Below are 27,739 nucleotides of genomic sequence, written 5' to 3'. Positions count from 1 at the left end.
TCACCTTCATCTTAAACCCCGCCCCCCCTCCTGTCAGTGTTTTTAGCTGTTTAACGGTGGGTGGTTCTATTTCAAACATTCTAACGTAATGAGCGCCTGCTGTATATTCACACATCATCTGATTCTGCACCAACGATCTTACATCAATAAGAACTGAAGGCTAATAGCTTGTTCCACTGCAACATCATGGCGCTGTTGACAAAAAAGCACAAGAGCCTGCCTTCAATACTCTTTGTCTGCACTACAGCACAAGTAACAGTGTTCCCTTTTTAGGGTCTGACCGGCCAATGATATCAGTCTGACCCACCAATCAACCGATCAATACTTTATTATTATTGTGCTCAAAACAACAAAGTAACTTTCCCACAGGTCAAATGACAGCTTTATACACTGAACATATAAACAAACACAAAACATGTTTCAGTTTGAAACGGAAGACCATAAACAGAGAGGACACAACATCTGCCTGTCTGTCTCACTCATGTGCAGCCTCCTTCTCTTCCTTCTTCTTTTTCACCTCTGTCAGTCCTTCCTGGATTTGCTCCACAGCTTCCTGATCTCCAGCCTCCCGTGCCAGGGAGAGAGCCTCCTGATAAAGAGACACCGAGTCCTGCAGCCGGCCTGGAGAGAGAGAGACCGAGACACACACACACACACACACACACACACACACAGAGACACAGAATTATTGTCACACCAGCAGGCGTAGCACTGTAAGCGCTACTAGTTGGTTAGACCCGGGTAGGTACAGATCGCTAGCTGCTAACATTAGCTACAGATTGCTAGCTGCTAAATGTTAGCTCAGTGGTTCCCAACATTCAAATGGGGTCGCCTTATTATTATTATTATTATTATTATTACACAATTTAAAACTATGGAAGATTAGGGCCACATGTGAAACATTTATTTGAGTTCTGAGTTTAAGTCTGAGAATAAAGTTAGAATTCTGAGGAAACTAGAACGACCGCACGGCGGATATATGCCTCCGCCATCAAGTGAGCAGTCGACATCCATGTCTGTCCAGACTTTGACGTTTAAGCCAAATGTGAAGAAACTCGCTAGCTGCTAATGGTTAGCTACAGATCGCTAGCGGCTAACGTTAGCCACAGTTAATACTGACCTGTGTGCAGCAGGATGCCGGCTTTGTTAGCTAGCAGCACATGTCGGTCGGGGTGTCCAGCACTCAGATCCACGGCTCGCTCCACCAGCTGCAGGGCATCGTCATGGCGACCCTGCAGATCCAAGATGGTGGCAAGGTCGCTCATCAGCACCAGAGTCTGACAGGAGAAACATGACATCACAGTCACCACCAATCAGGTGACGGCATCAATATTCATGATAGGCGGTTCAGTCAGAGCCATTGAAGAGAGAGTCACGCCAACGAAAGTCCAAAATTCTTGATCGTCACGTGACTCACGTGACGATATGACGATATGACGATATGACGATATGAGCTCCATTCTATCTAGTTCCAAGGATAGTTCCAGGAAGTACGCGGTGGGACGTTTGAATGCATAAAATAAAGTTGATAATTGTCAATAAGTTGACAATTTGATTATTTAAACATCTTACCCTTTCAAACGGTCCATTCTGCTGAAACTCTTTTGTTTTTTGTTTTGTTTTCTGCTCTCCCCAAATTTTTAATAAACCTTTATGACATATTATTACAATACAACAATACTGGTGTTGACAGTAATAGAAGATGCCAAATCATTCAAAACAATAAGCATTTTGCTTTTAGGAGCATTGTGCCAGCGTGCAGCTAACCCTAACCCTGTTCCAAAACATGTCAACGTGTCACGCGTCAACGTGTCAAAACATGTCAACGTGCCTGGGAAACGCACATCCCATAATACAACTGTTCGCATCGCATCCCATAATAGTATGATGATACTTGGGATGCCATTGCGAACATAGATGCGAACAGGTTAGCTAAAAGTTTAGCGTCGCCAGCGACGACCCCCACCGTTGTGGTTGGGGTACGTTTGGAAATCCCTCGAGGCCTGAAAATGTTTCTAGGGGAAACACTGAAAGCCGCTGAGAAGAAGAATGTGGATCTAGGCTGCAAAGAGGGAGGACTGAACCAGTTCCTCTCTATAAAAGAGATGAGTTGCGTTGATTGCGTTCATGTGTGATGGGTCTCAGGATATTTTGCTCTGTTTTGACTGCCAGTAGGCGACACAGGGTACAAAATTCGCATCAATCCACTTTAACAGCAATGTATGTCAGGCTGAAAAGCATAGCTGTATTTCAGATTTTTAAATATGAAGTGAAATGAATAAATATCAATATATAGATTATCTTACCTACCTGGTGATTAAATTAATTAACGTTATCGGTAAATGTTGAAGTATTTCACATCAGGCTGCTGTGTGGGATCATTTATATCCAGTTTTATTGGAGTAACATTAATGAAAAAGGACATTGATGGAGCCCATTAATTTTTTCAATATACATTCTCCTCTCTGACAGAGGCAGTGTGCTGAAATAATTCGTTGACAGATTTGTCTACTTGAAAACAGGAAAAACCTTGTCAGGCTCCAAATCTTTTTCCTTTGAACTAGCGATCCAGGTTTCCCCACCGGTGGGCGTGGTTTTCCAACTGTGACGTGCTGCGCAGTGTCTATCGGAGTGAATGGAGATGATGCAACTCTTACTATCTCAATGGCTCTGGGTTCAGTCAACTGTCTTCCTGAGGTCACACTGGATGATTAGCCCCTACAAATTGCAGTTTTTAGCACTCTTAACACATTGAGTGCCAGCCGTTTTTTCAATCCTGTAGGTAAGTTGTGCCAGGTTTTTTTTTGAGGATTCTGGCTCATTTTACAAGAGCCGAGGATTCTTTTCTGTTAAGACTTCGTGAACACCAATCATCTAAAAAGAACTAATAGAATGTGTGCTTTCTCTGTCTAAAAGAGTTAGTTTGCAGAGTTAGTAGTTATGTAGATATTAGCCGTTGAGTACAGCATGGTTTCAGAGATTTTCAGAGAGTTTAGAGATAAATGGATTTTTAGAACCACCTCACGTGCCTGTGATTATGGGTGCCCTTGGGCAAGTCTGTATACTGTATTGTGTGTGTGTGTGTGTGTGTGTGTGTGTGTGTGTGTGTGTGTGTGTGTGTGTGTGTGTGTGTTCGCGCGTTGCTCCGCGGCTCTGAGAGGAAGAGATCTCTGTCCGTTCTTTGCCCCCACAGCGTGTCTGTCTCCCACTCTGTGTGCTCTCTCTCTCTCTCTCTCTCTCTCTCTCTCTCTCTCTCTCTCTCTCCTCTCTCTCTCTCTCGGGACTAGAGAGAGAGAGAGAGAGAGAGAGAGTGTGTGTGTGTCTCCAAACTCCTCCCTCCGTCTGTGCTGCGGAGGGAGGAGGCTCCGCGGCCGCTCTCGGGCAGTCTGGACTGTAAAACTGGCTCGTTCGTTTCTTGAGGTGTCGGCTGAGAGCTTTGAAGAAGCTTTTGCGATTCTGGTCTTATTTATGCGCAAAGGTACTCGAGTGTGTGTGTGTGCGCGCGAGCGCGCGCGCGCGCGCGCGTGTGTGTGTGTGTGTGTGTGTGTGTGTGTGTGAAATCGAAAGAGTTTTCGCCCAGCTATTTCCTTGAAAATTAGACTGGCTTTCTCCAGCGGACCCGTGGCTGTGGCTTTCTCTCTGTCTGGAGAGAACTGTCGCCACTTAGTGGTCGGTAAAATAGATTATACACATTCTCTTCCTCCAATATTGATATAGAAGACGTAAAAGGGGTTGATTGATGTCCCACCGTCAAAAAAAAAAAATGTTTATGTAAGACGAGATATCTCGTCTTTGGCACTCAACGGTTGGATTATGTAAGACGAGATATCTCGTCCATGGCACTCAACGTGTTAAAATGTGTGTTTCATATGGGTCTGGATGCAAGCCTATCCACTGGCAGTTATTTGGGACAGATACTCTCCGAGATGTCCTGATTGGCTGGTTGATGTAGACGGGACTAGTGTCCTCTAGAGAGAGAGTGGCGTCAGCGGAGGACCAAAATGCGAGACTCATTAGCCAATGAACAGCCAGGAATGGGTCTCGCGCTACTTTTGCATGCTAAAATAAAGCTGATAATGTACAATTGATTCAAGGGATGAAAAACCCTTTCAGAGTACAACACAAACTGTCTATTTTGCTGCAACTCCACAGTGCTGCTTAATCCAGGACCTTACTTCCTGGAACTCTTGAGAGTAAAGAAGTGGTCCATTGGAGTGAACGGAGATGTCGGGACTCTTCTATCTACACGGCTCTGGACGGGACTGATGATGCCATGCACAGCAGCAACAACAACAACCAACATGGCAGCAGCACTGGCGGCAGAAAAGGAAGTGGATGATAGGAAGCTAGATTGAGCCATTTTGTCAGTCCTAAATATGGAAGGCTTTGTATCATTACAAAGTGGGTAATATAGACGTTTTCACGGAATTGTGTTGTTAGGCAAGAGTTTGAAACCTACCTCATTTCCTGTCAGTTATTGTACTAGCAAACACTGCAAGCTGTAACCCTAACCCTAACCCAAACACTGCAAGCTGTAACCCTAACCCTAACCCAAACACTGCAAGCTGTAACCCTAACCCTAACCCAAACACTGCAAGCTGTAACCCTAACCCTAACACTGCAAGCTGTAACCCTAACCCTAACCCAAACACTGCAAGCTGTAACCCTAACCCTAACCCAAACACCGCAAGCTGTAACCCTAACCCTAACCCAAACACTGCAAGCTGTAACCCTAACCCTAACCCAAACACTGCAAGCTGTAACCCTAACCCTAACCCAAACACTGCAAGCTGTAACCCTAACCCTAACCCAAACACTGCAAGCTGTAACCCTAACCCTAACCCAAACACTGCAAGCTGTAACCCTAACCCTAACCCAAACACTGCAAGCTGTAACCCTAACCCTAACCCAAACACTGCAAGCTGTAACCCTAACCCTAACCCAAACACTGCAAGCTGTAACCCTAACCCTAACACTGCAAGCTGTAACCCTAACCCAAACACTGCAAGCTGTAACCCTAACCCTAACACTGCAAGCTGTAACCCTAACCCAAACACTGCAAGCTGTAACCCTAACCCAAACACTGCAAGCTGTAACCCTAACCCAAACACTGCAAGCTGTAACCCTAACCCTAACACTGCAAGCTGTAACCCTAACCCAAACACTGCAAGCTGTAACCCTAACCCAAACACTGCAAGCTGTAACCCTAACCCAAACACTGCAAGCTGTAACCCTAACCCAAACACTGCAAGCTGTAACCCTAACCCAAACACTGCAAGCTGTAACCCTAACCCAAACACTGCAAGCTGTAACCCTAACCCTAACCCAAACACTGCAAGCTGTACCCCTAACCCAAACACTGCAAGCTGTAACCCTAACCCAAACACTGCAAGCTGTAACCCTAACCCTAACCCAAACACTGCAAGCTGTAACCCTAACCCTAACCCAAACACTGCAAGCTGTAACCCTAACCCTAACCCAAACACTGCAAGCTGTAACCCTAACCCTAACCCAAACACTGCAAGCTGTAACCCTAACCCTAACCCAAACACTGCAAGCTGTAACCCTAACCCTAACCCAAACACTGCAAGCTGGGGGATATTTAGAATGTTTGTCAAGTTAAAACGTCTAAATGCAGATGGACAGCCTTTACGTTCTGCAGGAAGTGAACAGATGTTCTGCTCAAGGGCAGCTGTTCCAACTTCAGATTGTTTATTTGTACTGGTTCTGTATGTACACATCACAGAGAATGGCATGGAGAGCCTTAACGAGGGTTAATGACCCATACCAGCTGGCGGGGGGCGGAGTTTCTGCAGACACACACAAACACAAACAGGAATTTCTCGATGCAGAAAACATATAGAGAAGGAAAGCACTGTCCATTAGGGGTGGGGGAAAAAATCGATTCACCTAAGTATCGCGATTTTTAATGTCACGATTTTTTGGATCGATCTTTTATTCCAGAATCGATAATCGCAAATAAAAAAAAAAAAAAAAAAAAAAAAAAGATTGGGTGCTTGCAGTCAGGCCACTCACTGAACAGTAGGGGTGGGACAAAATATCGATACCCACGTTATCGCGATATTTCCACCCGCGATACGTTATCGATACACTGGCGCCAAGTATCGATATGTTTATTAATTATTTTTTTTTTTTTTTTTTTTTTTTTTTATAAACAGGCTAAAATATTATGCTGTGTGTGGTAGTTGAAACATAGTTTCAAGTTGACTTTATTTATGTTTGTAGTTGAAACAAAAACATAACTACTGTAGGCTACATGAATGGAAATGTTTGATCATTAATATCTACTTTTAGAAATTATATAGGTAGGTAGGTAGGTTATATAGGTTTTCTTGTTTTAATAGTAATAATAAAAAGACTTAATGTGTAACTTTTCCTCCGTGGTATCGAAAATGGTATGAGTGAGTGAACTCAGAGAGTTCATGTCAATTCTGCTAATAAATGCATAATACATGATTTTTTGCCTTCAGAGGTATTTTTTTCACTTGTTACACAGGTATCGTGATGTATCGTCTTCCAATATATCGCAGTATCGCAGTATCGTGATATATCGTTATCGAGGGCCAAGTATCGTGACGATATCGTATCGTGAGCTACTCAGCGATTCCCACCCCTACTGAACAGCAGGCTAGGCGCCGCCTACTGGTTTACTAGTGGTTTTATTACTTTATTAGTTAGTCTGAAGTAATAATTACACTTCAGGGTTAAAGTGGGTGCATCTCATTGTAAAATTGGACTTCAAACGGCCCAAATCTGGCTTCAAACGGCCCAAATTTCACGCGCGTTGGCCCATATCGGCCTGGCCTGCTTGGTATCTAATGCCCGGCCTGAATTATGATCCCAGTCCGCCCCTGTTTTTAACTATATCGCCCAGCCCTACTCATGATATATAATATACAGTCTCTAGTGTATGATTCAACTTTTCCCATGTTCTAATCTAGTGTAAAAAAGCAAACAAACTGAAAAAATAAAAGAAAAAAATAAACAAAAATCGCAATAAATCGTAATATCGAATCGCAATAATCGTAGAATCGCAATACTTAAGAATCGCAATATAAATCGAATCGGCACCCAAGAATCGTGATAGTATCGAATCGGGAGATAAGTGAATCGCCACAGCCCTACTGTCCATCTGCTTATATTACCAAGATCTTAATGATACAATGCGGGATGAAAATTGGCAAAGCCTTCCTTTAAACTTAATCACATTCATGAACTAAAACAGGAACAATCTGTGTGTTTAAAGGGCTTTTGAAGAGGTCAGGATGTATTTGCACGGCTTCTCACCGGCTTTGGTATGAGCTTAATTTACCTGCTCGCTCCTCTGGTGGCTACAGAGATGCCAAATCATCCTCTTGTTGTTGTCATTTGTCCGTTTGTGACTCTTATGGAAGATCAGGTGAAAGAGGCTGTCAAATGTCTCCACAAACCAATACAGGAAGGACAGGGGACAAACAGGAAGGACAGGGGACAAACAGGAAGGACAGGGGACAAACAGGAAGGACAGGGGACAAACAGGTAGCCTGGGGGGCTGAGTGCTCGACAACACATGGCAAAAACGACAAACAATATCGTCCCCGACGGTTAAGGATGTCCAACAATAACACACTGTTGTCGTCGATGCAGTGAACGTCATCATGGGGGCAAAGAATGTTGAAAACTGCGATTCATAGGGGCTGGAAACCAGGCTAGGTCATACTGGTCAAATGGCCCATTTCCACCGCTGGTATCAACGCGGCCCCGCACAGCTCGTCTCGCTTTTTTGTCTCATTCCACCGATCAAAAGCGTGGACAGCCCGGGTTGAGTCGGGGTTGAGTCGTGCTGCTTTTGGTCCCTGCTTTGTTGAGGTTCCAGCGCTGTGGACCCGGGTTCAGAATTACTGTAATTTACTGTAGGCATCTACTGTCAATGCTGCATACCAGTTTAGTGGGGCTTCTGTTATTTCCAGAAGTTATTTCTTTTGTGTTGCTGCCTTCGGCTCTGGTGAAATAAAATCGATCGCCTTGCGCCTTTAACATGACGGTGGTTTTCAATTGTTTTGAGAGAGAAAAAGTCTGCTAGGCCACAGGCGGGGGTTTAGCGAAGCCGCGGTCTTGCCTGTTGAGAGGCCGCCGGGGTAGAGGCTTCCTTTCTCCCCGTAGCTCCTCTCCCGTCCCCGCGCAGCGCATGCATGTGAGTTTGAGTAACAAGAAAGTGATATCCATTCTCCTAGCCGATTGTCACATTTGCCCATGTACACTGTAGGTCATTTAGAGGCACCAGTATTTCATAATCAGTTTAAAAGTTATGTGTATGGATTTAATTTTAACGTTATACGTTATAGCCTACTTCGGCTATGGGCGGAGGGCAGATATGCGGTCGCTATGACAACCAGGTGTGGGCGGAGGCGAGTAAATTTGCTATGGAAACAGAGTCTATATCAAGTAGAGCCGAGTAAGACCAGATCGAGTAGAGCTGTACTGTGCTGTTATATGTGGTGGAAATGAGCCAATAGTGGTGTCTGTGTGTGGTACCTGTGGGTGGCTCTCCCCCTGCTCCTCTCTGCAGATGTTCAGGGCGGTCTGGTAGTCCTGGCTGGCTAGCGTCAGCTGCCTGGAGGAGGCTCGGTACCTGGCCCGCGAGTCCATAACCAGACCCAGCAGGAGGCGTGTCTCCTTCCACTGCTGCTGCTGTTCCTCTGAGGAACCAACCAGAAGAACACATCACTGCTGCTCCTCTGAGGACCAACCAGGAGAACACGTCACTGTTGCTCCTCTCGGGAACCAACCAGGAGAACATACCTCACTGCGAAGGAACCAGACGATGGCTTTCGCCCCTGGGCTGAAATCTCTATTAACGGAGGACCCCTTCACGAATGTGAAGGTACATTGCTCAGGAGGGATGAGGAGCGGAGGAACATGAGACGAGGCGCCACAGCCAAGATTGAGGAGGTGTGAGAAACACCGGAAACTTGAAAGATGAAGAAGAACCAGGTCTAGAATGAGACCATCCAACTGTGAGAGGCAGCAATGTGTCGCAAGCAGTGTTGGGGGTAACTCATTACAAAAGTAACATATTACATGTAATATATTACTTTTAGCAGTAACTCAGTAATATAACTTATTACTTATAGGATTTCAGTAATATTATACCAGTTACTTTGTCAAGTAACTCAAGTTACAAATTGAGTTACATTTTATTAAATCAAAGCACATATTTAAAAAAGATACAATCATTTCCTAATCAAACTGTGTGTTTTTATGCAAAACCCCCCACTATAGATGACAATAACAAAGGAAAAGAATAACATTTAGAATTTTGGATGGTTTACACTGACTTCAAGGCGATTGAAATTATTTTTCGGGATGGTTCCGGGGCTGCAATTTCATTCTGCTGCTGCTGTTGTTTTGGTAAAAGTAATGCAAAAGTAGTGTAATAAGTAACAAGTTACTCTACACCGAAAGTAATATTGTAAAGTAACATATTACTTTCAAATGAAAGTAACTAGTAATATGTAGTATATTACATTTTGAAAGTAACTTGCCCAACACTGGTCGCAAGGCATCCAGTCTGCTGGAAAGCCATTAGAAGAAGAAGATACATCACTGCTGCTCCTCTGAGGAACCAACCAGGTGAACACATCACTGCTGCTCGTGTGAGGAACCAACCAGGAGAACACGTCACTGCTGCTCCTCTGAGGACCAACCAGGAGAACATGTCACTGCTGCTCCTTTCAACCAGGAGAACATGTCACTGCTGCTCCTTTGAGGACCGACCAGGTGAACACGTCACTGCTGCTCCTCTGAGGAACCAACCAGGAGAACACGTCACTGCTGCTCGTGTGAGGAACCAACCAGGTGAACACGTCACTGCTGCTCCTCTGAGGAACCAACCAGGAGAACACATCACTGCTGCTCGTGTGAGGAACCAACCAGGTGAACACGTCACTGCTGCTCCTCTGAGGACCAACCAGGAGAACACGTCACTGCTGCTCCTCTGAGGACCAACCAGGAGAACATGTCACTGCTGCTCCTTTGAGGACCAACCAGGAGAACATGTCACTGCTGCTCCTTTGAGGACCAACCAGGTGAACACGTCACTGCTGCTCCTCTGAGGACCAACCAGGTGAACACGTCACTGCTGCTCCTCTGAGGACCAACCAGGTGAACACGTCACTGCTGCTCCTCTGAGGAACCAACCAGGTGAACACGTCACTGCTGCTCCTCTGAGGAACCAACCAGGAGAACACGTCACTGCTGCTCCTCTGAGGACCAACCAGGAGAACATGTCACTGCTGCTCCTTTGAGGACCAACCAGGAGAACATGTCACTGCTGCTCCTTTGAGGACCAACCAGGTGAACACGTCACTGCTGCTCCTCTGAGGACCAACCAGGTGAACACGTCACTGCTGCTCCTCTGAGGAACCAACCAGGAGAGCACGTCACTGCTGCTCCTCTGAGGACCAACCAGGTGAACACGTCACTGCTGCTCCTCTGGGGAACCAACCAGGAGAGCACGTCACTGCTGCTCGTCTGAGGACCAACCAGGTGAACACGTCACTGCTGCTCCTGTGAGGAACCAACCAGGAGAGCACGTCACTGCTGCTCCTCTGAGGACCAACCAGGTGAACACGTCACTGCTGCTCCTCTGAGGAACCAACCAGGAGAGCACGTCACTGCTGCTCGTCTGAGGACCAACCAGGAGAGCACGTCACTGCTGCTCCTCTGAGGACCAACCAGGAGAGCACGTCACTGCTGCTCCTTTGAGGAACCAACCAGGAGAACACGTCACTGCTGCTCCTCTGAGGACCAACCAGGTGAACACGTCACTGCTGCTCCTCTGAGGAACCAACCAGGAGAGCACGTCACTGCTGCTCGTCTGAGGACCAACCAGGAGAGCACGTCACTGCTGCTCCTCTGAGGACCAACCAGGAGAGCACGTCACTGCTGCTCCTTTGAGGACCAACCAGGTGAACACGTCACTGCTGCTCCTCTGAGGACCAACCAGGAGAACACGTCACTGCTGCTCCTTTGAGGACCAACCAGGTGAACACGTCACTGCTGCTCCTCTGAGGAACCAACCAGGAGAGCACGTCACTGCTGCTCGTCTGAGGACCAACCAGGAGAGCACGTCACTGCTGCTCCTCTGAGGACCAACCAGGAGAGCACGTCACTGCTGCTCCTTTGAGGACCAACCAGGTGAACACGTCACTGCTGCTCCTCTGAGGACCAACCAGGAGAACACGTCACTGCTGCTCCTTTGAGGACCAACCAGGTGAACACGTCACTGCTGCTCCTCTGAGGAACCAACCAGGTGAACACGTCACTGCTGCTCCTCTGAGGACCAACCAGGAGAGCACGTCACTGCTGCTCCTTTGAGGAACCAACCAGGAGAACACGTCACTGCTGCTCCTCTGAGGACCAACCAGGCAGGTATGGCTATCCCGATGCATCGACGTAGTCAACGTCACCGACTATGTAATTGCGTCGACTTGAATAATGTGCGTCGATGCGCCGAAATTAAGTGAAGCAAAGCTAATCAATAAACGGGGGCATGGTGGCGCAGTGGTAAATGCTGTCGCCTCACAGCTAGAAGGTCCTGGGTTCGATTCCCACCTGGGACGCTGTGAGCGCTGAAGGAGTGCGTGCCCGTCCGCATGTCCTCGAGTGCCTGCCGCCCGGGTTGGGTCGTCAAAAGGAGTGGAGTTTGCATGTTCTCCCCGTGCCCCCTGGGGGTTTCCTTCATATAGGAACCCCACACCAAAACATGCAATATCCTGGTCGCTGAAGTGGAGTCTGGTCGTTAGGGGCGCCTGTTCGGACGGAGGGGAACTCGTTGGAATATCGTGATCCTCCCATGTGCTATGTCCTACCGGTGACGCTTCCCCTGTCAGGTGAAAAGAAGCAGCTGGCTACTGCCCATGTCTCGGAGGAAGCATGGAGCCAGTTTCAGCTCCAACCAGATTGACAGAGGGTGGAGCAGCAACCAGGATAAATAAATTAAAATTAGCACTAATGGGGGATAAAAAAATCGGGGGGGGGGGGGGGGGGGGGGGTATTCAATACACTAGATCAGAGGTTCTCAAATGTTTTGCAGCCGAGGACCCCTTACAAGATAGAAAATATACCGGGGACCCCCTCATTCTGATTTGTGATTTTCGGCTAAGCTTAATTGTTTCCACGGTAATGTGCTTGACTTTTAAATTGATAGGTTTGTTAGATTAGAATGTAATCCATGAACCATTTTAGATTTAAAGCATACATTTTTATTGAACTATAAAGCTTTTGCAAAAAAAAAAAAAAAAAAAAAAAGGTTTTATTTTTATTTTCTTGAAAGCTTTTTGCGGACCCCCTGGCAAAGTGCCACGGACCCCTGGGGGTCCCCGGACGCCCATTTGAGAACCACTGCACTAGATAACTCCATTCCAATATCAGATTTCAAAATAAGTTTTTAATAGCACCACCGATGGCGGCAATTGCTGCCCCACAGGGTGCTGGCACACCATCAGGAGCAATTTGGGGTTCAGTATCTTGCCCAAAGACACTTCGACATGCAGACTGGAGGAGGCGGGAATGGAACCACCGACCTCTTTTATCCAAAGCGATTAGTGGACGACCTGCTCTACCTCCTGTCCTGAGTCACAGCCGCCCCTGTAATTAATGTAAGTCAAATCATTTCAATTACCGTAATTTCCGCACTATAAGCCGCACCGGAGTATAAGCCGCAGCAGCAAAATTGCCTGTTTGTTACATATATAAGCCGCACCGGACTATAAGCCGCAGGTGTTTTAATGTTTTTTTTTTTTAATTGTGTTTTAATGTTTAATTACCATATGTAAGGGTTCATGCACAGAGGGGATTGTCGGGAAAGAGATGGCTGTTTGAGGAAGCTCCCATTTATTAACATTTCAACAAAACAACATAACACAACACCACCTGTGTTTTTTTTTACAGTGCACACAGTGTCCGCGGTGTGGTGAAAAGAGGGCAAGAGAGGAAATTAAAACAGAAGTGGATTTATAGTTAGAAAGAGTGCTAAAGAAGAGAGAATTCATTTTTTTTTTTTTTTTCCCCCCGAAAAAATCCATAGATAAGCCGCACTGTTATATAAGCCGCAGGGCCAAAAAACGGGGAAAAAGCCGCGGCTTATAGTCCGAAATTTACGGTACTTTTCTTCCTTCCTTTCCTTCAATTACTTTCCTAATGAACACATCACTGCTGCTCTGAGGAACCTCACATGTTAGCAGTAGGTCTGGTCAGCTAGCATTAGCACATTAGTGTACTGTGATTCGTCAGCTGTTTGGTGGTTTCCTACCTGTCTGCTCATTGGCTGGGACCTCCCTCTGCTGCTCCAGTTTGGCTTCCAGAGACTCTGAGCAGAACCTGTAGCCGTGCTCTGCCAGCTCCACCCTCACACACACACACACACACACACACACACACACACACACACACACACACACACACACACACACACACACACACACACACACACACACATTACATCATTACAATGAGACTGTCCATACATGCACATATTTCATCATCACTATGAGACTACTGCTACACACACACACACACATGACACTTTTTTTTCTCACATTACATAACGTTATGCCCAAATGGTCTACTGCCCAGAAGCGTCACTTTACATGTATGGTAGGGAATTCTTTTCATTATGGTAAACCAACATTTTATCTTCCATAATGCATTAAATCATAATCACAATGCTATGAAGACATTAGCTGATCACCACAGACCAGTTTATCAGATAATTTCGCTGTAAAATGTGTCCAGGTGATCAGCTCTGAAGCCCCGGCCTGTATGGTCGCTGCCCGTCCGCTAAAATCCGATTTCGATATAGGTGTTATTTTGATCAACTGACCTCATAACAGGGATCGATACTGTTACGTGTGTCTACTAACATCATTAAAAGATCATAAAGATAACACTGTTTCTAGTAGTTTACTTTTAATCTATGGCTACGTTGCTAGGCTAGCTAGCCTGCCTTGGCAACTGGCTGTGCTGTGGTTGGGATCATCTGGTTTGCTGTGGCTGGTGTCAATCAAGGAAACTTCGCTCCAAAAGTTAGTCTTTTTTTATCGCCTCTTTTACTCGCAATGGGACCATAATTTAGAAAACGGAGCCCATGAGAGCATGAAAAAGACTTGAAATTGTTTATTCAGACCATAAACTCATTCGAAAATGTTTATTTAAGACACAGACCGAGAGAGAAGTCGGCTCATTTTTCCATTGAGGCCAATGTACGTGACGTCACTTCCGGACCATGACGTGCACCCCCCCCCCCCCCCCCCCCCCATCCCTCCCCTTCTCCCGGCCTTTCGAGAGAATTAAATTTCAGGACTGGCTTCATAAATGTCCCCAGTCTGTAATAATATTAAAGGAGAATTTCGGTTTTGGGGTTACAGTGCCCATCTTCCCCCTCTGTGAAACCACACTTCTTCAGAGAAACCACAGAAGGGGGAAGATATGCACTGTAACCCCATCCGGGGCAGATCAACGCCGACTGCTGTGTTGTTGTTAGCTTAGCTTCTAGCTATTAGCTAAATAATTATATTTACAACCATAATGAACCGTGATCTGACAGAAAAAGTGTCATTTAGAGAGCGCGTGCAGCATGCCCCGCACTGGCCGCAGGCTCCCGTTCTCGCCTGTTTGAGGAGACTACTCGGAGCTCAAAATCTTCCGTGGGCATCCGAATGAAGCCAAACATATTTCGGTGAGTAAAACATCATATTTTAAGCTGGAAATGAGGACCGTGGTGTAAAAAACCGAAATTCTCCTTTAACACCCAGTCTGTTGGGTTATTGGTTATCTGTTGGCCACTGGTTGCTGGTGAACGAATTTCCCCTTTAAAGAGCCATTCAGCCGCGCCTACCTCACTGCACAGTCTGCAACACGCAACAAAGACAGGTCAGGAGGAAAAGAAACCATTCAAGCGGCTTGCAGCACAAACACATCTGGTGATTAAAAGAGGTGTGACAGTAAAGACTCTCTCACTTGTTCTGCCCAGCGTAGATGGTGGCAAGCTTCAGAGACATCTCGATGACGGCGTTGTCGTCCTGGAAACACACAGGAAAGCAGTTAACATGACACACAGGCACGCGGGCACGCACATGACACATGACAAGGGCTGGGTTAAAAAAATCGATATATCGATATTGAATCGATATTCATGTGAAGGAGCAAGTATCGATACATAAATCCCAGTATCGATATTTTACAAAAAAAAAAAAAAAATATATATATATATATATTTTTTTTTTTAATAAACATAGGCTATAATATTATAGGCTGTGTGTGGTAGTTAAAACATAGTTTCAAGTTGACGTTTATTTATGTTTGTAGTTGAAACAAAAACATAAATACTGTAGGCATTGTGCATGCACCATGAGCCAGATGTACAGACCTCAAATCTGTTTGCACTATAATGTTTGTGAACTGGAAATGTTCATGAGCTGTATTTAATTTAATTCTATTTTATTTACAAAGCGTTTATACTTTATGAAACACTGTTTACAACATGCTGCTGTTGAATGATTGTTGTATAGTGGAAATCTAAATTTGTTTGGCTTCTCACAGAAGACATATTCAAATGTATTAGAAGGATAAACTCCTTGAGATGAACCATCTGGTTTTCGAGGGGGTCCTTAGCACAGACTGTAAAGAAAGAGACAGAACACATTGAGACCAAATTAAAACAGTTTATGGAATTTAACGATAATGGTGAAGTTTCAGATTCCACGCTATGGGAAACTTTAAAGGCAGTTATTCGTGGGGACATAATCTCGTATGAATCTACTGCCAAAAAAGAAAGACGGAGGCGGCTATTGGAGATCGAAAATGCCCTTTCCGCCCTTGAGGTGGTATATCAGGCTTCAAAATGCTCTGACGATTATAATAAGATATTAAGATTAAAATATGAATATAACTGCATCTTAGGTGGCCAAATAAACACTCTTCTTTTAAAATTGAGGCAAAAACAATTTGAATTGGGAGATAAGCCTGAGGGGCTCCTGGCGCGGCAGCTCAAGGGCGCTCAGGCTTCTAGATCAATCCTCTCCATTAAATCAAAAAGGGGCGCCCTGCTGACTAACCCTAAGGAGATAAATAACCGTTTTACGGAGTTTTATAGTGAACTCTACTCATCTAAGTGTGATGCCGCCCAGTCGGATTTGAGTGACTTTTTCGACCCTCTGGAAATGCCCAAACTTAGTGATGATGCCAGAAAGGACTTAGACTCTGATTTTACATTGGAGGAAATAACATCTGCTATTAAGTCATTCCCATCAGGCAAAGCAGCTGGCCCGGATGGATTTGGCGCTGAATTTTACAAGAAATTTTGCAACATTCTCGCTCCACTCCTCCTCAGAATGGCATCTAACTCGGTGAAGGACAAAATCTTGCCTAAAACATTGTATGAAGCCAACATCTCCCTCATCTTAAAAAAGGGGAAGGACGAAGCCGATCCGGCTAGCTACAGACCCATAGCGCTTCAAAATTTTGACAGAAAAGTAATCACTAAAATGCTGGCGACCCGGTTAAATAGACATTTGTCATCTATTATTCATCCTGACCAGACAGGGTTTATCCCGAGTAGGTTTTCTTTCTCCAATGTCAGACGTCTCCTTAACACCATATACGCGGATCACAGTAAGACCAGTGGTGCTGCGATTTTGTCACTCGATGCACAAAAGGCGTTTGATCAGGTTGAGTGGCCGTATATGTTTGAGTCACTGCACAGATTCGGGTTCGGTAATTCATTCATATCCTGGGTAAAGCTTATATATGCGAGTCCGGCATGCTCAGTTATAACAAATGGCGACAAGTCAACCAGGTTTCCATTATTTCGTTCGGTCCAGCAGGGTTGCCCTCTTTCGCCGGCCCTCTTCGCCGTCGCGCTTGAGCCCCTTGCCTTAAAAATACGTAGTCACGCAAGCCTTGCAGGCCTTGAGGTCGGAGGTGTCGAGACACGTATCAGTTTGTATGCCGACGACGTAATAATATACCTGCATAATTCAGAAAAATCTATCCCCCCTCTCCTAGAACTAATCACTTCCTTCGGTAAGCTGTCTGGATACACAATTAATTGGACAAAAAGTGACTTTATGCCTCTCTCTGATCTCTTTACTCCTGGGTTCCTGGAGAGTCTCCCATTCAAATTAGCAAAGGGCCACCTCACCTATCTTGGCTTGACCATACCCAGAGATCCTAAGCTAATATTTAAGTTGAATTTTAGGGATTTTGTTTCAAAACTTAAACAATGTATAGAAAGCTGGAAAATCCTCCCTTTATCCATGATTGGTCGTATAAACTCAATTAAGATGGTTTCACTTCCCAGGTTCCTTTATTTGTGTCAAAGCCTCCCCATTTTTCTTACATCGGCTTTCTTCAAAGAGCTGGACTCCATAATTTTGTCCTATATTTGGAATTATAAGAACCATAGAATTTCTAAAGTTCATCTGCAAAAACCTAAGTCTGCAGGGGGGCTGGCCTTACCAGTGTTTAAGCACTATTACTGGGCTGCCAATGTTAGGGCTCTGATGTTTTGGCGACAAGGAACTCCTGGCAATTTAACTCCCGGGGCCCCTCTGTGGCTAAAAATGGAGGCTGGCTCTATCGCCAGGTCCTCATTGCCAGCCATGTTGTTTTCTAAGCTAGAGGAGCCTGGGACTTTGAAAGGTTTGAGTTTTGTTGTGAAAAACTCTGTCAGAATTCTGAATCAGGTTAAGAAAGTTTTGAATGTACCAGATGTTTCTGTTCACACACCAATCTGTTTTAATCATTCTTTTTTGCCCTCATGGTCAGATAGAATTTGCCATGCCTGGAGTGAAAAGGGGCTGGTCTCCATCAGTGACCTGTATATTGATGGCCAATTTGCATCCTTTGATCTTCTGAAGAGAGCATTTGAGTTGCCCCAAACACATCTTTATAGATATATACAAGCTAGACATTATGTCCGATCCAAGATTCGCAATTTTGAAGTTCTCCCAGATGAACATGTTTTTTTTGAGGTTTTGTTAAGCCCTCCCAACTCCAGGCATCTTATTTCTAGGTTTGTGTGTTTGTTCGCCGATTGCATTAAGGCCCCCACTGAGAGGATCAAAGAGGCGTGGCAGGAGGAACTTGGTGTGGATCTGTCTGAAATCATATGGGACAGGAGTCTGTCTGTGGTCCAGCTCTGCTCAGTTAATAGTAGACATCAACTTATCCAATTTAAAGTTGCTCACCGTCTTCATTACTCCAAGCATAGGCTACACAAGATATATCCTTCGGTCTCACCACTATGTGATAGGTGTCGGGTGTCGGAGGGCACACTGTCCCATGCTTTTTGGTTTTGCCCTTCAATATCAGGATTCTGGGCCAAGATATTTGACTGGTCCTCTAAGGCCTACAAAATAGCCCTCCAACTGGAGGCGGAGCTCGCCATCTTCGGCTGCTCGGAGTCCTCTTTGCTCCTCCCAACGGCCGTCCAGCAATCTCTGACACAGGGAATGACAGTTGCCAAGAAACTAATTTTGAAGGAATGGAAGTCCTCCTCCCCACCTTCTTTTCAGCTGTGGCTGACAGACATGATCTCAGTTATACGTATGGAGAGACTTAGGTTCCAGAGGTCAAATTCCTTAAAGAAATTTTTCGTTATTTGGGACCCGTTCTTGACCTATTTTGATCAGGCTAAAAGTGGTATTTGAGTTTCTTTTGGATCCTTTACACAGTATATATATATAGATATATATTTTTTTTAATTGTTTTGTAAGCACATTTTGACATTTTGTAGCATTGTAATGTTGAATGTATGTATATATGTTTTTTCTTTTCTTTTCTTTTTTCCTGTTCTTGTTTTGTTTTCTTTATGTTCTGAAAAAGTAAAATAAAATATATATATATAAAAAAAAAAAGAAAGAGACAGAAGACTGTAAAGAAAGATAAGATGTTGAATGACTGTTGGTCATGTTTAAATAAAAAATAATTACATGATGTAACTGCTTGCTTTATGGTCAATTCTTAATGTAAATATTAATATGTTTAACTCATTGAGTGCCAGCCACTTTTGGAGAACGGACGCTCCCAGTGCCAGAGTTTCAGAGCGTTTTCAGTGATTTCTCGAGGCCCACAGAATATTGTGTGATATTACTATGTAAACACCGAACACGCAAAAAGAACAAGGAGACTCTATTGTATCATCAGCAAAAAAAAGTTTATTGATACCATTTTCCGTTCTTTAGTTATCAGCCGGAGAAGATATGTCAAAAACAGCAAAAATATGCTTTTCTATCAGGAAGCTGAGATATTCAGCCTTTTGTGAAATGCATTATTTCAAGCACATTCACTGACTCTAGCTAATATTTTCTGATGATGTGACCTGGTTTAGTTCTGTGGTGCATGCGTGCCCCACCCCCCTGCCCCCCCCTCTCCCCGCCTCTCCCCGAGTCAGCTGCCAACTCCTCCCCACACGCACAAAGTCTATTCGGAGCCTCTGTTTTTGCGCCGCGCGGCTCCTGGCAGCTCACAGCAGCAACAAGGAAATGCCCAACGCGACTGCAGGTAAGGGTTGGCCCTTCGGCGTTGGGTGCTGCCTTTCTGGTGGGTAATGTGTTGAGAAACTATATGCAGACAGACAGACAGGCAGAGGAGCTGCAGTTGTGTGCGCGGATTGATTGCTGTTGGCAAGCAGCCCAGAGCCATCTACATGATGGCTCTGGGCTGCAGCATGAGCGCGGTTTGTCTTTGATCACGGCTTTGTCAGGCTGTATTCCTGACACTTCTGTCATCTGGAGAGCACTGTCGCCACCTAATGGCTCGGTAAAATAGGTTATAGACATTCAACATGTCCCAAAATTTTACAGGACATAGATCTGGCTTCGATGGACCCCCCCCCCGTCAAAAAACGCAATTGACGAACATGTTCGTCCTTGGCACTCTACGTTACTAAACCAAATGACGAACATGTTCATCCATGGCACTCAATGAGTTAATAATGCACCAGGTTAGAGGGTTCCTTGTACAATTTACAGCATTAGTTCTTTGAGAATCTCTTCCATTATCAAAGCAAAACTGGTATTGTAACTAAAATATCGATATCGAATCGTATCGTATCGTATCGGAAATCGTATCGACTTGGGACCTTGTGTATCGGAATCGTATCGTATCGGGAAGTCAGTGGCGATACCCAGCCCTACACATGACACACAGGCACGTGGGCGCACACACACTCACCTCTGGCATTCCTCCAGACAGCATGAAGCTCATGGCTGCTTTGAAGAGTTTCTCAGCCTGGAGGAGGAAGAGGAGGAGGAAGAGGAGATGAGCAAGGACTGCTGGAGAAACAGCAGTTCAGCTCCTGGTGTCTGTCTGCTGTCTCTGGATCAAATGTCAAACTCCTCCCTGCTCATATTACAAAGGACATAACAGCGTCTCCTGGTTCAGACTCAGATCCTCCACCACAAACATCACACTCATCACTACGCACAGGGTATATGCAGGAATCCTGAAGTTAAATTCAATACCTTAGGTAAAGAAAATATGGTCATGTTTATTAGGTGGTCATTTTGACCTCACTGAATTTCCAGGGGTTTTATGCCTATTTTTTTGTCCATCTTTTCTTTTGGTGTTGTTTTATCTTTTTAAAATATATCTTATGCATTAATCTCTCAATTGGGTATTAATCATGAGAGATGATCGAGTCTAGTAGTACCATCTAGTGTTCAAAAGGATGCAACATGGTCTCCTGGTCTTCTAATGCAGTGAGATTGATTTCATCTACATTTCTGTCCAGCTGTTTCTCGGCTGTTGTGTTGTGTTCTACATCCAGGGTTATAATATCTCCCCAGGGGGGCTCAAAGCATTTTCAGGGCAGGCTCAGTGAATGGAAATGAAAAAAATACGACATTAGTTATTACATTAGTTATCAAGAGGAGATCTCATAGAATAGCCTAAGTGTGTGTGATTTGGTTAATTAGATAGTTCAGAGATACAATCGTTTTGGGGAATTCTACAGTTTTTTCCACTTTCCCAGAGTCAAACTACTATATGCCTTCAGACAGACCTTTTGATGTATTTGTTGTAGTCTGAAGTAAGTCAAACAGCAATATGAGGCTATCTTGGCTCATATGTTGAGTGTCTATGGGATAAATAACATCATCTTGTTCCCATATGAAATGAGCCAGGGGGGGCATGATTTGTCTGGGGGAAGGCCCACATTCTCAGACTTTGAAAGTCCCTGCTCTATATGGCCCTGGTAGGTTGGACTCACCTGGTCCAGCTGACCTTGGACGTAGGCCAGATTCGCCATCTGAGGAGACCACAGGAGGAGATTAGGTCAAAGGTGACAGAGAGGAGACAGGAACAGGTTAGGTCAAAGGTCACAGAGAGGAGACAGAAACTCTGCTGGCAGATTAGCAAGGAATTCTCAGTGCAGGAAACATGGAGGGAAGGTACACAATAGTTCATTTGCATATACTATACACATGTAATGATACAAAGCTGGTTGGAACTCGGCAAAATGTTGATTTGCTGTTTACTGACTGTTTACCAGGCTGTAGGTGTAGCTGTTTACTGACTGTTTACCAGGCTGTAGGTGTAGATGTTTACTGACTGTTTACCAGGCTGTAGGTGTAGATGTTTACTGACTGTTTACCAGACTGTAGGTGTAGCTGTTTACTGACTGTTTACCAGGCTGTAGGTGTAGATGTTTACTGACTGTTTACCAGGCTGTAGGTGTAGCTGTTTACTGACTGTTTACCAGGCTGTAGGTGTAGATGTTTACTGACTGTTTACCAGGCTGTAGGTGTAGATGTTTACTGACTGTTTACCAGGCTGTAGGTGTAGCTGTTTACTGACTGTTTACCAGACTGTAGGTGTAGCTGTTTACTGACTGTTTACCAGGCTGTAGGTGTAGATGTTTACTGACTGTTTACCAGGCTGTAGGTGTAGCTGTTTACTGACTGTTTACCAGGCTGTAGGTGTAGCTGTTTACTGACTGTTTACCAGGCTGTAGGTGTAGATGTTTACTGACTGTTTACCAGGCTGTAGGTGTAGATGTTTACTGACTGTTTACCAGGCTGTAGGTGTAGATGTTTACTGACTGTTTACCAGACTGTAGGTGTAGATGTTTACTGACTGTTTACCAGGCTGTAGGTGTAGATGATTGCCTGGTTGTTGTGGGTCTGGTGAGCCAGAGCGACCGCCTGGTGCAGGAAGCTAGAGGCCGACTGGAGCTGACCCCGATACAGACTGAGCTGAGAGACAGACAGGCAGGCAGTGAGACAGACAAGTCTACCGTAGCCTAGGGCTGGGCAATATATCTATATGGTGATATGAGACTAGATATATAGTCTTAGGTCGCTTTCACATACATTATAAGCTGTTTAGTCCGCTTTAACCGCGCCAGAGTTCGTTTCCTCGGATAGTGCGGTTCTTGGGGGGGTGTGAAAGCGCAAACGAACTCTGGGGCGGAACAAACAAACGAACTCTGGTCCACTTGAAAACGTGGGTCTCGGTTCGCTTCCGAGTGAACCCTGCCGCGGTTCGTTTGTTGTGTGAAAGCAAAATGGACTAAACACAAGAGCACCAGTGCATCTCATGCACTCATGCAGTGCATCATGAGTAGAATATGGTAGAATGGAGCAAAACAAACACTGCGGCGTGCACACGTGTACAGTACCTGCGCGCCGCGTCGTGACATAGAGGCTATGTCGTCATAACAACACATCGTTTCTCAACAGCTAGCTTGCGGCTATCTCCTTCAGTACGTAGGCTACTCGTCTCATCTGCAGAATGAAATGTTCAACAGCTTGCTGCCTCATCTGCTGCTCATATTGGGCACATTATTGTCAAATATTTATAGTAACACCAAAGTAAAACCAGAAATCCCAATATCGCAGGTGGTGTTGCTCCATGGTTTGTTTTGCGGATTCACTTGTGTTGTTCAGTCAGCCCTCGGCCAGACAAGAAGCCTGCTGAAGAGAGGGGAGATTTTCCTTCTCTATTCTGTCCAATAGACGAGACGACCATGTGACATTGTTCAGAAAGTTTGGTGCACTTGTGGAAAATTGCTGTGTGAAAGAGAACCAGACCAAATGAAAATCGCAAAAATGTTGCAACTTCACCCCCCCGAATCGCACCGAGTCCCCCAGCTTATATGTGAAAGCGACCTTAAGGTCCTTACACATCGGGAGCGTTTTTTTTCCTGCGATTAATTTGCACGTCAATAATATTTTCCGAACCTATATCAGTCAATGCAATCGTGCATACCAATGGCGAAGTTTCGCTGAGCGTTATTGCGGCATTTATTTTTTCGAATCACGGTCGATTTTTCAGAAATTCGCTTCCGACGTGTACACATCTGTGGCTGTGATTGACAGGTGGGTCAAAACTCGCATCGCAATTTCGTGCCGTATTTTCGCATCGCTCTTGATGTGTAAGGACCTTTAGATGTCAGATATGGTAATATGGTGATGTGATATGAGACTAGATATGGTCTTAGATGTTGGATATGGTAATATGGTGATATGAGACTAGATATGGTCTTAGATGTTGGATATGGTAATATGGTGATATGAGACTAGATATGGTCTTAGATGTTGGATATGGTAATATGGTGATATGAGACTAGATATGGTCTTAGATGTTGGATATGGTAATATGGTGATATGAGACTAGATATGGTCTTAGGTTTTGGATATGGTAATATGGTGATATGAGACTAGATATGGTCTTAGGTTTTGGATATGGTAATATGGTGATATGAGACTAGATATGGTCTTAGATGTTGGATATGGTAATATGGTGATATGAGACTAGATATGGTCTTAGGTTTTGGATATGGTAATATGGTGATATGAGACTAGATATGGTCTTAGGTTTTGGATATGGTAATATGGTGATATGAGACTAGATATGGTCTGTGTTTTTTACACTACTTTATTTGTAAATTATTTATTCTTCCATTTTCTTTTCATTATATATATATATATATATAGAGAGAGAGAGAGAGAGAGAGAGAGAGAGAGAGAGAGATAAAGGTGTGTGTGCACTGGCATTTTTACATGCACCGGATGCGGCCAGATGAAAAACAAGGCTAGGTTGGAACCTAACATATGGCCAGCGATATATATATATATATATATATATATATATATATATATATATATATCTATATCTATATATATCTATAGATATATATATATCTATATATATCTATATATATATATCTATATATATCTATATATATATATCTATATATATAGATATATATATATATATATATAGATATATATATATATACAGTATGACACTATTTGTGTTGTTTTTCTTCTGTCATATGCTTTGTTTGCATTAGATCTTAATGTGAAATGCTGGGTTACTATTTCTTTAATTTCTTTGTCACTGTTTGTACTGATGGTTTATTCTTTGTTCTGTGTGGCCCTCAAGAAGAGGAGCAGATGTTAGATCTCTGAGATGTTGCCGTACCTTGGCCTTCTTCAGTAGGAGGATCATCTCATCCTCTTTCTTCTCACCTTCATCTCTCTGGTCTTCCTCGCTGCTGCTGAACAGGGAGAAGGCTGCACACACACACACACACACACACACACACACACACACACACACACACACACACACACACACACACATCTTATGACGCAAGGGATGTACTCTTTAGTCAAATGTCCTCTATCTATGTTGACTTTGAGTTGGATGACTATGAGAAACTTAAGCTATGTTTCAGGAAGGGAATCTTCCTCGCTGCAAATTGTATTTGTCAAGCATGGGATTGGGAACAAAGACAGAACCTTCTACAGTATTTAGAAACTGTTGTATTGCTTTTCTCGATATTGCTGTCTTGCGACTTGTAGTTTAAATGTAACGTTGTTGTGATGTTTTATTGTGAAGCAGCTTTTAAAGAGCCAGTCAGCCAGACCATGGACTGTATATATAAATCTGGATATCTCACGCTTCCTGCTCATCCTTGATTGGTTGAATGGATTACTACACGGAAGTACGGGGAGAGGGGGTGGCTGCCCCTAGCGGCTGCCGAGGGAGTTTCCGAATTTGCCCTGTCTCTCTTACTGTGGCTAATGCTAGCGGCTAACGTTAGTTACTTTACATGGCAGTAAAACGCCACTGAATGACCAAATTGATTTAACTTTTAACCATTTCGAGTAACACTGTTTCCATACGGACCCCCAGCGTTGGTTAGTTGTTTATAACGTGACTATATTTATAACTTTTATAACGTACTCCAGTTTCCGGTTTATAATTCGGGTCTGAATACAGAGAAGAAGGCTTAAGGCTGTGGTAAAAACTAGCTTTTATCAACTTAGACTTTTAGCTAAGACGAAACCATATTTCTCTCGACTGGACCTAGAGAGGGTGATCCACGCTTTCATCACCAATCGATTAGATTACTGTAACGCACTTTATGTTGGCATTGACCAGTCGCTGCTCCGTCATCTCCAGATGGTCCAAAATGCAGCTGCCCATCTTGTTACTAGCACCAACAAGCGAGACCATATCACGCCTGTCCTGGCATCTCTCCACTGGCTCCCCGTCCGTCAACGCATTGATTTTAAATGGCTGCTGATTGTTTTTAAAGCACTAAACGGGCTAGCCCCTTCTTATCTCGCCGAGCTCCTGGTCCACCACGCCCCATCCAGAGCCCTAAGGTCCGCTGACCAACTGCTGCTGGAGGTGCCCAGGACAAAGTTAAAGACCAGAGGAGATAGAGCCTTCACAGCTGCTGCCCCTAGGCTCTGGAACAGCCTCCCCTTCGCTATCCGATCAGCCCAGAGTCTAGCTTCTTTTAAGTCCCTGCTAAAGACGCCCCTCTTCTCCCTGGCTTTTAACTCGAGTTGAGCCGTTTTTTTCTGCGCTTTTTATTTACTAATTTTATTATTTTTATTGTCTCTCAACTTTTATCCATCATTATTACTTGTTTTATTGCACTTTGTACTGCACCTTGCTTCTGATTAGTGCATTTGTACCTGCTTTATGTTTGTGTTTTTACCTGTAAAGCACTTTGATCGGCCTGTGTCATTGTAAATGTGCTCTATAAATAAAGTTGACTTGACTAACATTATTAAAATATCATCAGTAACCTATGTGGGATTCGAAATAACGAAGGTTATGCCAAACCCCACATAGGTTACGCTAAAACCACCACCGCAAAGCGTCCTACCTGTCGTTGGCCAGTCGGCAGGAAAGTATCGCGGGACTTCACGAGACTTGGTGACCGAGATCACGTTTGAGGTAATTTGATCCCTGTGCGACTCCAGGAAATGGCCTGGGGCGAAATATTACTCTGGTGGATGTTGAGGGATCACATTATGACAATATTTGGGGAAAACAGGAATAAAAATAGCTATTTAGATGCAGGAAAGACAGGCTCACACTTGGCCCCAAATCAGCTCCATTTTACAACTGACTTGGACGCTATTTATCTCAAAACAACGCTAGGACGGCCAGAAACGCCACGGACATCGCTGGGTGAGTGGTCAAATCATAATTAATGCCAGGAGATGGGTCCAGGTTAAAAAAAAAACGAAATTCTCCTATAACGAATTTCTTATTCGTGTACTTTCCGCAGACCAGATGCCTTGCGGCACATTGCTGCCTCTACCGGTCTGAAGTATTACTGTTCTTATTATCCGATGTTTGTCATCTATTTTCCTCGAAATGGGGCTATAAATCAGAAAATGGGGCACGTGAGAGCATGAAAAAGACTTGAAATTTGTTTTTTCAGACCATAAACTCATTTGGAAAGTGTTTATTTATTAAGACATAGACCGAGAGAGAAGTTGGCTCGTTTCTCATAGAGTTGAATGCATGTTCCTGGGGAGTGCTACACAAACTGCGCCCCCCACTGGCCATTTGAAAGAATGCAATTTCCGCATAGGCTTCAAAAAGAGGGAGGCTGAATTGGGCACTGAGCCAGACACCCTATTTCCTCATTCATTCAATGTCTCAACGCGCGCATCAAAGTGCATAACGTCAGCGCAGTTCATAATCCATAAAATGATCAAGCTTGCTGACGTCAACGGTGGGTCTGACTGACAACTGTGCGTGTGGGTGTGTTTTGCTCACCTACCGCGGCTGCAGTCCACAACGCTGCAGCTCCGCGCGCCTCCCGCCGCCGGTTTCCCGCAGCCGCCTGTGACGTCAGAGTCGCGCTCCTCACATGTCCGCCGACGGAGAAGGTGCGCGTGTTTTGTGACGACAAACATCTGAAAAGCCTCTGACGGAGGAGCGCACGACCTGCACAGGAGGCCGCCATCTTTAAAGTGGAAGTCACGTGGTGTGTCCTGAGTCTTCTTCTTCTGGGGTTTAACATAGTTTTGTGCATTACCGCCACCTACTGGAGTTTGATGTCTTCTCCAAAGTGGAATCATGTATTGTACAGTATCTATGTATGTATATGTAGTATATAGGACGAATCAGCGTGACGTCACTTGACACCCAGAAATGCTGAACCCCGCGGCAGTTAATAGTATGAGTTGTGCCAAACAAACGTTAATATCTCAAAAACTATACATGACATTGCTTATATTTTGACATTCTGAGTGAGAGCAGAAGTAGCTCAAGAGTTTGATGTGCATGTCGTGTTAAAGTTGTGTCAACTGTCGCAGTTTTTAAAATGTAAACAGTTAACTGGCTAGAGTCAGACACTCGTGCCACTTGCACCTTGAAAAAGTGTACATGTGAAATGTCTGAATAAAATGTG

General features: G+C 44.5%; 1 protein-coding gene across 2 annotated transcripts; it reads right to left on the bottom strand.

Moving 5' to 3' along the window:
• Positions 1-312: 312 nt before the first annotated feature.
• Positions 313-27,276, bottom strand: ttc19 (tetratricopeptide repeat domain 19). 2 transcript variants are annotated; one of them, XM_083658834.1, is made up of 10 exons: positions 27,107-27,276; positions 24,493-24,584; positions 22,149-22,259; positions 21,275-21,313; positions 20,239-20,295; positions 15,022-15,083; positions 13,316-13,410; positions 8,536-8,699; positions 1,121-1,277; positions 313-621 (listed from the first exon to the last, which is right to left on the bottom strand). In XM_083658834.1, the coding sequence occupies exons 1-10, from the start codon at positions 27,240-27,242 to the stop codon at positions 476-478; spliced, it is 1,059 nt and encodes a 352-aa protein (XP_083514960.1). In that variant the 5' UTR covers positions 27,243-27,276; the 3' UTR covers positions 313-475. The 2 variants fall into 2 exon arrangements, with proteins under 2 accessions (XP_083514960.1, XP_083514961.1); XM_083658835.1 differs by having other exon boundaries at positions 27,103-27,231.
• Between the last annotated feature and the right edge of the window lie 463 nt (positions 27,277-27,739).

This window comes from Poromitra crassiceps, assembly GCF_964638095.1.
Source record: "Poromitra crassiceps genome assembly, chromosome: 23".
In the NCBI taxonomy this organism is placed as follows: Eukaryota; Metazoa; Chordata; class Actinopteri; order Beryciformes; family Melamphaidae; genus Poromitra; species Poromitra crassiceps.
Note: the sequence above shows the minus strand (reverse complement) of the source record. Positions and strands in the feature narration are given on the sequence as shown.

Coding starts and splice junctions, on each gene's coding strand:
- ttc19 (XM_083658834.1), bottom strand. CDS start 27,242: ATGTTTGTCGTCACAAAACACGCGCACCTTCTCCGTCGGCGGACATGT. Junction 20,296..21,274: donor TCCAAGGTCAGCTGGACCAG/GTGAGTCCAACC, acceptor TTCCTCCTCCAG/GCTGAGAAACTCTTCAAAGC. Junction 15,084..20,238: donor TGTCTGGAGGAATGCCAGAG/GTGAGTGTGTGT, acceptor GTGTGTTTCCAG/GACGACAACGCCGTCATCGA.